Genomic DNA, 12,183 nt, shown 5'->3' with positions numbered 1-12,183 from the left:
TCTTCCACAAACTACCTGTGCACACTTAACCTGTACGAGCCTCAGTTTCTTCCTGGATAAAATGAGACACTTGGACTACTAGCTTATGTGTGGCTATAAGGGAGGGATGGCTAATCAAAGATTAACCAAGGCCCTAATCACCTGGGTCACAGGTTATCTTCCAATGAAGTTTCTTGAATAAATTTAGTCCAGTACAATATTTACACATTAGTTCTTCCAGTTAAATAGCTGCCGTCTTCCTTTCCTGCCCCCTAGCTCCACATACTCTGAAGGGAATTACCTTGCAATTGTGAGTGATTCAAAAGTACTACCAAATGGTCACAACATCCCTAAACTGAAAAGGAATAAAGTTAAACCTGGATGAGATCAGGTTATAGAGAAATTAGAATTTTATTTAAAAAATGGAAAAATGGACCCATAGCCTTGGGAACTCTTCAGTTTCCCAGAATTACCATTCCTTAAGGTAAGTCATTGCTGTGACACTTCATTACCTCAAGGACCCATGATTTCATCAACATCAGTGTACTCTTTACTGATGTAGTTCACAGCCCCTACATTTTGTAACTGGTTTCCATGAGATTCAACGATTAAAAATTATTGATGACAGGGACTGGGACCAAGATGTATTGATGAACCCCTTTGATTAGTTTAGGTTAGCCCTTGGACAATAGGCACACATTCCATTGGACTGGAACTATACCCACAAGGCCTTTTAAAAGTCCTTTCTAATAGATAGGATCTACAGAGCTGTATTCCACTGGCATAACTTTGAAAAACAAAGGGCTACGTATAAGCCCCAAAGGAGGCACCGAGAGTAGAGCTTTAATGGAGAAGCTATGAGAACAGAATGGATGGTGAATAGTTTGTAGGTTATCCAACTGTCTACAAGTATGCTGAAATATATAATTTGAATCCTTCAATTTTAGCTAGTTTATTTGTTTCTTGGCAATATAAAATATCATGCTAAAAAGTTATAAGTACTGGGCACTGAGAACACAGATTATCAGTGGGAGAAAAGAACTAAAATTAATATTCTAATCTGAATCATTATTTTCCATAGGAAAAATATTTTTCCTAACTCATTCTAACTTTGTCCATATAAACATTAATGTCACATGAATATTCATAACTCATATATGCCCTTGTCTATTTAAGTAATATTTTCACAATAAACACTGTATTTTAACAATAAAACAGTGTGGTGTCTCTGTGCTGCTGAGGCTGGACACCTGACAGTATCACATTTTTCCTGAGCTGTAATTATTGCCTCCACCCAAGTTTCAAAGAATTTGTAGCAATGCCAGGGCAGTTGGCCTCAGACTGTACTTAAAGACTTCTGGGCTTTTCCACTAGACATCATTCTTGAGGTTCTGACTATTTCACCATTTTCATAAGCTCTAAATCGAAATTCAGCCCCTTTCTATCTGTGCAAATTTAGCTTTGTTCAGACTTATTTAGAAAGTTAGATTAGAATAACAATGATAGATCAGTGCATCAATAGTTCTTATCCAAACTCTTGGACTACAACTTGGCTTGGCAGAAACATGAACTTTAAACTAGGAGGCCTCACTGAATGGTGTTTTTAAAAAATAGACATCAGTGAGGCTTAACCTGCATTTACCAGACCTCTAACAGCTTTTTTTTAAAATTTTAACTAGGATACTCTGTTTTCCTTATAAAGGAGTATAACACCAAACATTGGGTGCCTCATGTGATGGGCCCTTTTAGTCCCTTTCCAATTTTATACAAAATGTTTAAGAGGAAAAATGTTAAATTGGAACTCATATGGCTCCTGGAAGTTATTAAGAATATCTTTTTTTTTCTTATGAAGCTTTTCTATTCCCAAGACTGTCATCTCCTAATTCAATAAGACAAGTTACTTGTTTATTGTTTCCTCCATTAGAACTTGAGCTTCCTAGGGCAGGATTGGTTTTTGCCTTTCCTTTGTGTCCCCAGGACATAGTACTGTCTTTCACATCTTGTCAGCAACTTAAATGTTTGTTGACTGACTGACTAGCCTTTTGTGACTTCACCAAAATCTGAATAGCTAGGCAGGTCACAAAGGATTTCTGTGATTAGCGTTTTGTGGGCTCTTTAGTAATATTAGTGCCTAACACCAGTAATATGGGAGAACTCCCCTAAAACTCTGAGCCTTACTTTTCTTAGCTATAAAATAAAGATAAACATTACTGTCTTGCCTAATTTCTAAAGCTGTTGGGAGGGCGAAAATGAGGTGATATTAAATGGAAAAGTTCTAAAACTAGTATAGATCGCAAAACATTATCACTTATCATTAAAATGTAACCTTCACAGTGAGTGGAGCTGGGGCAAAAGGGAGGAATGTTAGCTATTTACTGGGGATAGGAAGTGAGGAATTAAGCAGTCCTTGGATCCCTTGCATCATCTAGAATGATGTCTGGAGCATGTTTCACATATGAGAGCTGGTTATTTGGATCTGGAATCAGATAACCTAGGTTCAAATCTTTCTTATGTCAGTACCTGTGTGACCTTGGCTGAATCACTTAACATCTTTGGGCTGCAGTTTCCACATCTGTAAATTGAGATGGTGGAAGTCTCTGGCCTCTTACATCCCTTCTAGCACTAAATCTTATGATCTGCTGATAGTTAAATGTGCCTGAATTGAATGAATGAACAAATGGGGTTAGTGTTCTATATTGTTTTCTTTTACTGTCTACTGGAGGATACATTATGCACAAATAAGTAAATATATAATGACTTAAGAAGAGAATGCTAATAGCTGGGTGTATAAGAGAAGACTTCAGAGAAGTTTTGGCATTTTGATTGAGTTTTAAGTGAAGATTGGTTGGTTATTGTCCTTCGTTCTTGAAAATGACCAAAATGACATCACTAGGCTAGAGTCTGGTGTGTCCAACTGTGACTCATCAGACCAATACAAGCCTGGAATGTTTTACCACAGATGGGGCACAAATAGTCCATGTGAACATTTGTGGTGGATTCTCTAAATTTGTGCATCTTGTGTTTTTTTGATAGATAAGGATTCTTAGAGACAGTTAAGTAAAGACTGAATTTTCAGGTAGAATGGCTGGCTTGTACCAATACAAAAAAGTGGGAAATAGAATGTTGACTATGGAGAGCAGCAGGTAGTTCACTTTGGCTGAACAGAGCAATAATGTCTGATTAGTCTGGAGTAGTCTGGAAGCATTCGGTACAGGACCTTAAATGTCAAATTTATATCTATTTTATCCTAAAGGCACTGGATTTTGGCAGTTATGTAAAGGATGGATTGGAGAGGGAAGAGACTGATGTAGGTAGACCAAGTAGAATACTTATTGAATATATTAATACAGATATATAGTCGGTTGTCATGTGCTGATTGGTGAAAGCATTTTAAATACCAGAGTGGTTATATTAAACTACTTAAAACAGTCTTTGTACTAGTAATAGTTCTAACTAGAGATCATATACCATTTGGAGTTTTTATATTGCTGTTATCTAAAACATTCATGAAGCACCATTAGCTATATAACCATGTTCTGGGGGCTCTGAGCTGGGAATCAGAAGACCTGGGTTCTAGTCCCAGAATTGCCATTGACTATGTTTGTTACTTCTGACAAATCACTAAAATCCTCTGGTCCTGTTTCCTCACTTGTAAAATTACAAGGGTTAGACCAGATGAATTAGAAAGTCCTTTCCATTGTCACCTATCTATACTCAACATAGTAACAGAAAAAAAATGGACTAGGGGTAAGTGTGGGGTTCCTCCCCTTGTAGGTTCTCTTATGGATTGGTTTAAAAGAGTCCCTTATTTAAAATGCAAATATTATGTTCTCTCACCCTCTTAAGAATCAGAAAAATACCTTAATCATCAATTAACATATGAGGAAGAAATAATTGACAATGAGGGCTGACAGTGGCCAGCTAGGTGACCCAGTGGATAGAATAGCCTAGAGCCAGAAAGACCTGAGTTCATATCTAGCCTCAAATATTCATTAACTGGGTGATCCTAGGCAAGTCAAACCCTGCTTACCTCAGTTTCCTCATCTGTTAAATGAGCTGGAGAAGGAAACAGCAAACCACTTCAGTATCTTTTCTAAGAAAATCCCAAATGGGGTCACAAAGAGTCAGACACGACTGAAACAACTAAACAACAACAAATTGACAGCAAACTAGTTTTATATCAAGAATGTAATACACAGAAAGGGCTTGGGATAGATGGGAGGAGAGGCAGGATGAAGATTAGGAGTTGGTGATAAGGCAAGTGGTAGGGGAGTAAAAGATAAATTTAATCTGCTTTACAACTTCACCTGGGATCATTCTAGGCCATGTCACATAAAATCAGATTTGTCATGTGTACCCTTCCATCCAGTCACCTTTAGGTATATTACTTTGTCAAATTTGCTGATTTGTACTTGAAATTGCCATTTATATTTGATAATCATTTTCCATACAAAACTTAATTATGGCAGAATCACAGAATTTTAGTGTTGAAAGGACCCTGTGAAGCCATCTTGTCCAACTGGTGCTTGAATAATAGTCTCCTTTTCGATCTCTGATGCTCCATAAAAGGGATGTTCTTCTAGAAACCTCCTCCCATGATGGTTCCTCCTGAGGTAGTCCAATCTGATTTTTTATAACAAATTATCAAAAAGTTGATCCTAAATTTTCCCAAATTTGCCACTTTGTGACTTTCATTTATTGCTCCTCATTTTGCTGGCAGAATATATGACAGATCTCCAAATAATTAAAAACAGCTATGATATCTCTAGGGGCAGCTAGGTGACACAGCAGATAACTGTGCTGGACTTAGAGTCAGAGACACTGGAGTTCACCCCAATAACCAATTTCTCCTAAGTAGCGAGAATCAAATTTAAAAGAAAAACTGTCATCATTGATTCTTTCACCTTTTGAAGGAGGAAATTATCACTAAGGAAATCATCATTTTATCATTAAAGAAAATGATAATTTCTTCTTTCAAAAAAATTTAACTGAAATTAGACATAATAAAAAAGAAAAAAATATATGAACTTCTGGAGACCTTGAAAATCCCCCAAATTATCTTCATTATTTCCAAGTATAACTCCTCCTATTTCTCATTCTTCATATTTTCTCACACAGCAACATTCAAGGTACATAAAAAACAATTTCTAATCAAATTTTGATAAATTGTTGTTAATTGCTAGCATTAAAGCATAAAACTACTACATATCTATTTTTAAAGATTTTTTATACATTTTGAATGTATAAAACATTATGATATATGTTGAGACAGAAGATTCTACACTGTTATTTTTTATTACACATGACTACAGTATTTAGTATGGTGGAATGAGAACTTTTTTGGGAGTAAGGAGACTTGAGTTCTAGTCCCAGCTTCACTAGGCTGCTCACTAACTGAATGACTTTGTTTAAATTGTTAAACCTCTCTGTGTCTCTGCTTCCTCACTTTTAAAATGAGTGTGTTGGGAGGCAGCTAGGTGGTGCAGTGGATAGAGCACTGGCCCTGAAGTCAGGAGGACCTGAGTTCAAATCCGACCTCAGACCAAGCACTTGACACATACTAGCTGTGTGACCCAGGGCAAGTCACTTAACCCCAATTGCCTAAAAGTAAAAAAAAAAAAAAATGAAATAAAATAAAATAAAATGAGTGTGTTGGAAAAGATCTCTAAGAACTCTTCCAGCTATATGTTGACAACATATTTATATGTAATTTATACTTTACAAAGAACTATATATATATATATATTATATGTGGATATATATACATCTGTAAGTATATGTGTATAATATTTTAATTTGTTCTTCAAAACACATAATGAGAAGTTGGCAGCATAAATATTATTATTTTTATTTCATAGATAGGAAAACAGCAACTTGGAGAATTTAAGTGTCTTGCCAAAAGATTGGTCACACACCTAGGAGACCTAAGTCTGAAAATCAGGTTTTCTGGGATCCATTTTAGGCCTTGAAAATTCTAATTCCATCTATTATGTGTGTGGGTATATATGTTCATACCCATAAATATAGTTGAAGTTCAAGACCTCTAGAAATTAATATCTACTAAGAAGTCCTTGAGCAAAATAATTGTGAAACCTTCATTGTCTAGCACAGTTTGGATAAAATGTATACATTTTAGCTTTAGGCTAGTTCCTGCATGAAGGTGTAACCAAATGAATCTCAAAGTATTTAAGTTACCTGGAATCCGTGGCTCTGTGTCTCAAATCTGTTAGGGTTAGAAGGGCATATTTTGACTCAACATGGTAATGTGAAAGAAAATGTCCCTTCATCCACTTGAAAATTGCCAGGGACATTCCTAAATTTAAAAAAAGAAAAAGAGAAGAAAGCCTTAGTGATCTGCTATTTTTTTTTCAGCTACAAATAAATAAGATTTCTTTCTATTTACTCAATAATTAGCAATTCACAGGGTCATAGATTTAGGGCTGAAATTTAGATTATGTCCAATTCCCCTATTTTATAAATGAAGAAACTGGGACCCAAAATGGTTAAATGTCTTGTCCAAGGCCATACAGGCAGTGAGTGACAGAGCTGGGATTTGACCCTAGGGACTCTGAAGTGAAGTCTTGCTTCAGAAGCAGTGGATTCTCTTTATATGCAGCTGGTTCAGTGACTGTGATAGGTAAAAACAAACAAACAGAAAAAAAACCTGATTTTTCTAACTAATTTCTCCATCTTAAAAACTGAATTGTCTCTGTGTGTACAGAAATCTTTTGTGACAAAGGGAAATTTTCATATCTCACAGAAACTATTCCCCAAAAGGAACTCAGTCTCTAGTCCTGCCAAACCTGCCTTTTCTCTGTTCCCCATAAACAAGTCTCCATTTCCTACTTCTGTGCCTTAGCACAGCCCATCCCACATGGCTGAAATGTACTATCTCTTCTCCTCCATCTCAGAGTCTCTCTTCCTTTAAGATGCAGCGTAAGCAACATCTTCTGCATGAAACTTTTCCTGATCCACCAGACTGCCTCTCTTCCAAAGTATCTTTGTACATGTTCCTATTATAGTCACTTTATATTTGTGCTTTATATGTTGTTGTCTCTGCCTTTAGAATGAAATCCCTACTTGGGAATATGACTTTTTATATCCTTTGTACTTACATCTCCAGTGCCTAGCCTAGTGTTTGGCACACAGTAGCTTCTTAAGAAATGCCTGTAGATTGATTGATTAATTGAAGGAAGTTTTTAGTATGTATAAGACTAAACGCTGAAGATAAAAAGACAAAAATGAAAGAGCTCTTTCTCTCAGGGAACTTACATTCTACTGGGGAAAATCTCACACACACACACACACACACACACACACAGAGTAAATGATGGTGATCCAAGTCCAGGAAACCAGAAAATACTACCAACTACAGGGATCGAGAAAAGCTTCATGGAAAAGGTGTTACTCTTTAAAGGAAGACTGGGATTCTCTGAGACCATGATTTGGAGGAACTTCCATTCCAGGCACACAAAAGCATAGAGACAGGAGATATAATTTTGCATATATGGAACAGCAAGAAGGTCAATAGAGTTGGGCCATAAAAATATAAAGGACAGTAATGTATGATAAGTTTGGAAAGATCAGCCATCCAGTTTCACTGCTAAAACACATGGAAACATGAAGACAGCATTAATTTTTATTCCTGCTTAATCTTAAAAGTATGTTCTCATTCCCTCTCTCATTTATGAACCCTCTAATTTTGCTATTCCTTCCCACAAAATACACTGATTCACTTCTAAGGGAGTCAGGGTGTTTATTTAGTCTACAATGCTGCAGTTCTGCTTCTCCACCTTCACTTCTCTGGTTTCATTAAGATCTATTTGCATCATTATTCCATTATGTACATTTCTATCTCTTGATTATTGCTTTGTCTTTTTTTTACGTCTCAATGTTTTTTTAAGGATAGACTTAAACATTTCTCTTATTGATCATCCGTATTTTTTCACTGATGGTTAAGTTCAAGCTTTCAGGACATATAATTTTGGATCAAAGCTTGAGCTGCTTTGCTTTTTGAAATATGCTGTTCCATTACATCCTGAAATTCTTTGTCACTACTGAATAACTGGTGCTATTCTAATTTCCTTTTCTTTATATTTGAAAGTCTTTCTCCTGATCTCATAAATTTTGTTGTCTGTCATTGGAAATATTCAGTTTAACCACTACATATCTTGCAGTTTAAAACATAGTTGTTATTTTCCTGGAGATGATTTGTGGGTTCTCTCAATTGATGCTTTATTGTCAATATTCAGAAAATCTGGGAAATTTTCTTGCATTGCTCCCTGAGTTATGGTATTTAGGCTTTTTGATATGACACCTTCTTAAAGACCTCATGTATTATTAGTTGTCTCTGTGCATCTTGTCTCGAATATAATTCATTCATTCTTTTAAAATTGTTGTCTTTTGCTTCCATTATGCCAGATATTCCTTTCCTTCATTGTTTTGTATTCCATATCTCTCAAAATCTTTTAATCACTTTTAAAGTAAACTTTTATTCATATGTGTTTTTATATCAATTTCATTTCTTGAGATTCTCCCTTCCTGAGAGTAATACCTTATAACGAAAAATAAAGAAGGGATGAATAAAATAGTTTAGCAAGGCTGAACAATATATCAAGAAAGTCTGACTTTATGTGCAGTGTTCCATCTATACACACATACATCTTCAAAGAAGTTGGAGGAAATTTCTTCTTATATCTCTTCTTTAGGGCCAAGTGTGGCCATTTTACTTGTGCAGCATTTAGTTTCAATTGCTTTGTTTTTCTGTCAACTTATATTGTTGTAATTATTTGGCACAATGTTTTTTAGCTCTACCAACATCACTGTATGTGTTCATATGAGTCTTTGTGGATTAAGACCAACAAAAGTGTCTTAGGTATAATCCAATCAAAATTCTTAATTTTATATATCAGTAAACTAAGGTAATGGAGAAGAAAATGGCAAACCACTCCAGTATCTTTGCCAAGAAAACCCCAAATGGGGCCACAGAGAGTTGTACATGACTAAAATGACTCAACAATAACAAAGAAAGGAGGGATTGTTTGGGGATAGAAGAAAGATTGTTGCAGTGTAAATTTGAGCACCTTTCTTTGCACGTGGTAATTTCTTTCATAAGAAAAAATTTTTTAAATGGTAGTTTAAAAATGTTTTGTTACCATTTATTTTAGGAGAATAGCAACTAAAATGGTAAAGGGACTAAAGAACATGTCATTAGAAGATGCTTTGAGGGAAGTAGGAATGTTTAACCCGAATAAGCAAAGTCTTAGGATGAATATGTTGCCTACATTTAGAAATTTAAAGATCTGTCATATGGAGGGAAGACTATATTTGTCTTCATTGGCCTCTGGGGCAGAATGAGGTGCAACAAAAAGAAAAAGAGAAAAATGTTGCTTGGATCTAAGGGAAATTTTCTGGACAATTAAAATTCTCCCAAAGTGGATTAGACTGTTTTAGGAAATAGTGAATTCTCTCTTAACGTGCAGTGTTCAAGCATAGAGTGGATGATCATTTCTTGGACCTGTCAGATGGGCTTATTGCTCAGATATGGGTTGGACTTGGTAGTTTGAAGACCCTTGTATTTCTGAAATTCATTTATTCTGAGAAGGGAAGAACTTTTTGCCTGGGGAAGTGACATGACCCAAAGACAGAGAGGTGAGAACAGCAGTGCTTATGAGAGAGACCAAACTGATGAAGTCAATGTGAGTTACTAGAAAGTAATGAGAGTGATGTCTTAATACAGCAGGACTTGAAACATATGTAGTAGAGTTTATGTGTAATATTGTAAGTAACCCATAGAATAGAAGTTTCTCGAGAGCAAGGACTCTTCTATTTCTGTCTTTTTACTCTCAAGTACTTAGTACAGTATCTTGTACATAGCAGATATTTAATAAATGTTAGCTGATTGGAATTGAAATGGGGAGCTAGTACAGGTTCTTTAGCATAGGAGTGACAGATGAAAGTGTGCTATTTTTAGAAAGATTGCCTGACAGATGGTGTGCTAGATAGACTTGGTTAATGCCCAGGCTCTATGGCCTCCTGCACCTCCCACCCCCACCAAGTAGTTATCCTGTGTTCTATTCAGCAGAGCCTTTCTCTCAACTAGATAACGATAGCTGGAATGCATCTGATCAACTAATCCCTGCTGAGATATTAGCTGACAACAGCTTATGGCATTATCCCATCCAGGGCAGTGGAAGGGAAAAAAAAGAATCTGTAGTGGTAGAATTTCAGGCATCATTAACAGACTGGTGGGGGAGGTATACTTGGAAAATTGTCTTCCTGAAACCTTTAAGATTAAAACATGTAAACAACCACCTACTCAAAAGGTCAACCTTATCTTGCCTATCAACAGTGTACTTCAACAGTGAGTTTAGTACTACTGGTGGACCTGGGCTCTCAAAGAAATTGAATATGGGTCCAATGATGTCTGTTTTTTTATAACTAGCCTAGCTAAGTACAGGGAGGTTTGTCACTAGGTTAGGTAAAGGGTGATAACTTCTTCAGTCACAAAAATTCTCAGAGGCAATCCATCCTGTTATCAGAATTGCACTCTACATTAATGGAGGGAATACTCATGCTGATAAATTTACAAATCCTTGAAATGTTGAAGTATTATTCTTACGAAATCAGAAATAGAAGATGAAACTTTGTAACACAGTATATTTTTTAAGGGAAGCCATGCAAGGTTTTGGACTGCTTACTTGTTTAGGTTGATTCAATTATAGAAGTTTACAGCTGGAAGCACTTTTAGAGGTGCTGTAGTTCAACTGACTTAATTACATCTAGCATTTATATAGAGCTTTAAGGCAAATTGCCTTACATAAGTCATCTCATTTGAATGTTACAATAACCTCATGAGGCAGGTGCTATTATTATCCCATTTTGCAGATGGGGAAACTGAAAAATGGTACACTTTAGCTTGGAGGGGGAAAATTAGTTTTTAAGTGTGTGGGGGGGGTGGTTTAAGAAGGTAAAGGAATTGTGCATGTTTTTACTTTTCTAGACTTAATGCTCACTCTTTTTCCATGTACTCATGTTATATGAGAGTAAAACCTATAATATCATATTTATAACTCATTTGATGATTACAAATCACTTTAAAAACATCATTTGATCTTCCAAATAGTCCTGGGAAGTAGATATTGCAAGAATTATTATGCTTATTTTATAGAGGCCAATTTCAGTGGGTATATTCATATTGGCTTCCCATTTATTTCGGTTCAGTCTATTAAGTACATTTCCTTATTTGTTTTAATGACTTAATTTTTATATGATCTAACAGGCCAGTTTCCTTCTGTTTGTCTAGAAAAAAACAAAGCAAAGCAAAGCAAAATAAAACCCAACCCACAATAGTGTCAATGTATCAGTAATGTGCATTTTCAAATATATTGAGAGAATTTTTTTTATATCCAATCTGTTTCCTAAATTAGAAATTATATTTTCTTGCTTCCTCAAAGCTTTAAGTGAAAGTTAAAGAAAGCAGAAAGGTTGATGGTTGAAACTGAGAGGGCCTTATAAATAGATACAGAGGAGTTCCACTGGGGCTTCTGATGGGCATTGGCCCACTAACATGTTTTCCTTTCTTTCAAAGGTTTACCTTGCCTTATTTTGTTCTCTTACTTATTCGTTTTGTCCAGGGCCAAATGGGTGAATCTGCCAAACTGATCCTCAAGTTTCTAGAGTCATTAGCATAAAGTACCTCACATCTATCTTATTTGTTAATTATTATACTTAATAAATGTTTGTAGAATTGAATAATTAATATTAACGATCATGTGAAATATTATATGTCATCAAATAAAGTTATATAATAACAGAATGGATTAACTAACTATTAGCCACGTCTTCTAAATATGGTACTTTGCCTTGGGATTTCATGGGCAACACTCTTTGTACTAGAATGGTGGTCAGTATGCCGTCATGGAAACCTATCTAAACATGAAGCTTTAGTTGCTTTAATGTAAAAATGCCATTTCTGCTTCTGTGCTGGAAAGTAGAAGTCAGTGATAATTAATCCCTAGCAAATGTGGTGATTTCATGTTTAGTAATATAATACCATCATTCTCTTCTTTCTTGCAGGGAAAAGTTTCACATTGACCATCACCGTCTTCACAAATCCACCACAAGTAGCCACCTACCATAGAGCCATCAAAATTACTGTAGATGGACCTCGGGAGCCTAGAAGTAAGTTACCTATTCCCTAGG

At 35.7% G+C, this 12,183-nt stretch overlaps 1 protein-coding gene across 4 annotated transcripts in view; it reads left to right on the top strand.

The window, feature by feature from the left end:
• The window catches only part of RUNX1 (runt related transcription factor 1), a 341,271-nt gene that overhangs the window by 233,937 nt on the left and 95,151 nt on the right, over nt 1–12,183 (top strand). For all 4 annotated transcript variants that reach the window (XM_027875542.1, XM_027875543.1, XM_027875545.1 and 1 more), the window contains one exon: nt 12,058–12,162. In XM_027875542.1, the coding sequence (XP_027731343.1) occupies nt 12,058–12,162 (105 nt within the window). The remainder of the gene's footprint in view (nt 1–12,057; nt 12,163–12,183) is intronic.

This window comes from Vombatus ursinus, unplaced genomic scaffold (assembly GCF_900497805.2).
Source record: "Vombatus ursinus unplaced genomic scaffold, bare-nosed wombat genome assembly UNPS02014809.1, whole genome shotgun sequence".
Lineage (NCBI taxonomy): Eukaryota > Metazoa > Chordata > Mammalia > Diprotodontia > Vombatidae > Vombatus > Vombatus ursinus.
Note: the sequence above shows the minus strand (reverse complement) of the source record. Positions and strands in the feature narration are given on the sequence as shown.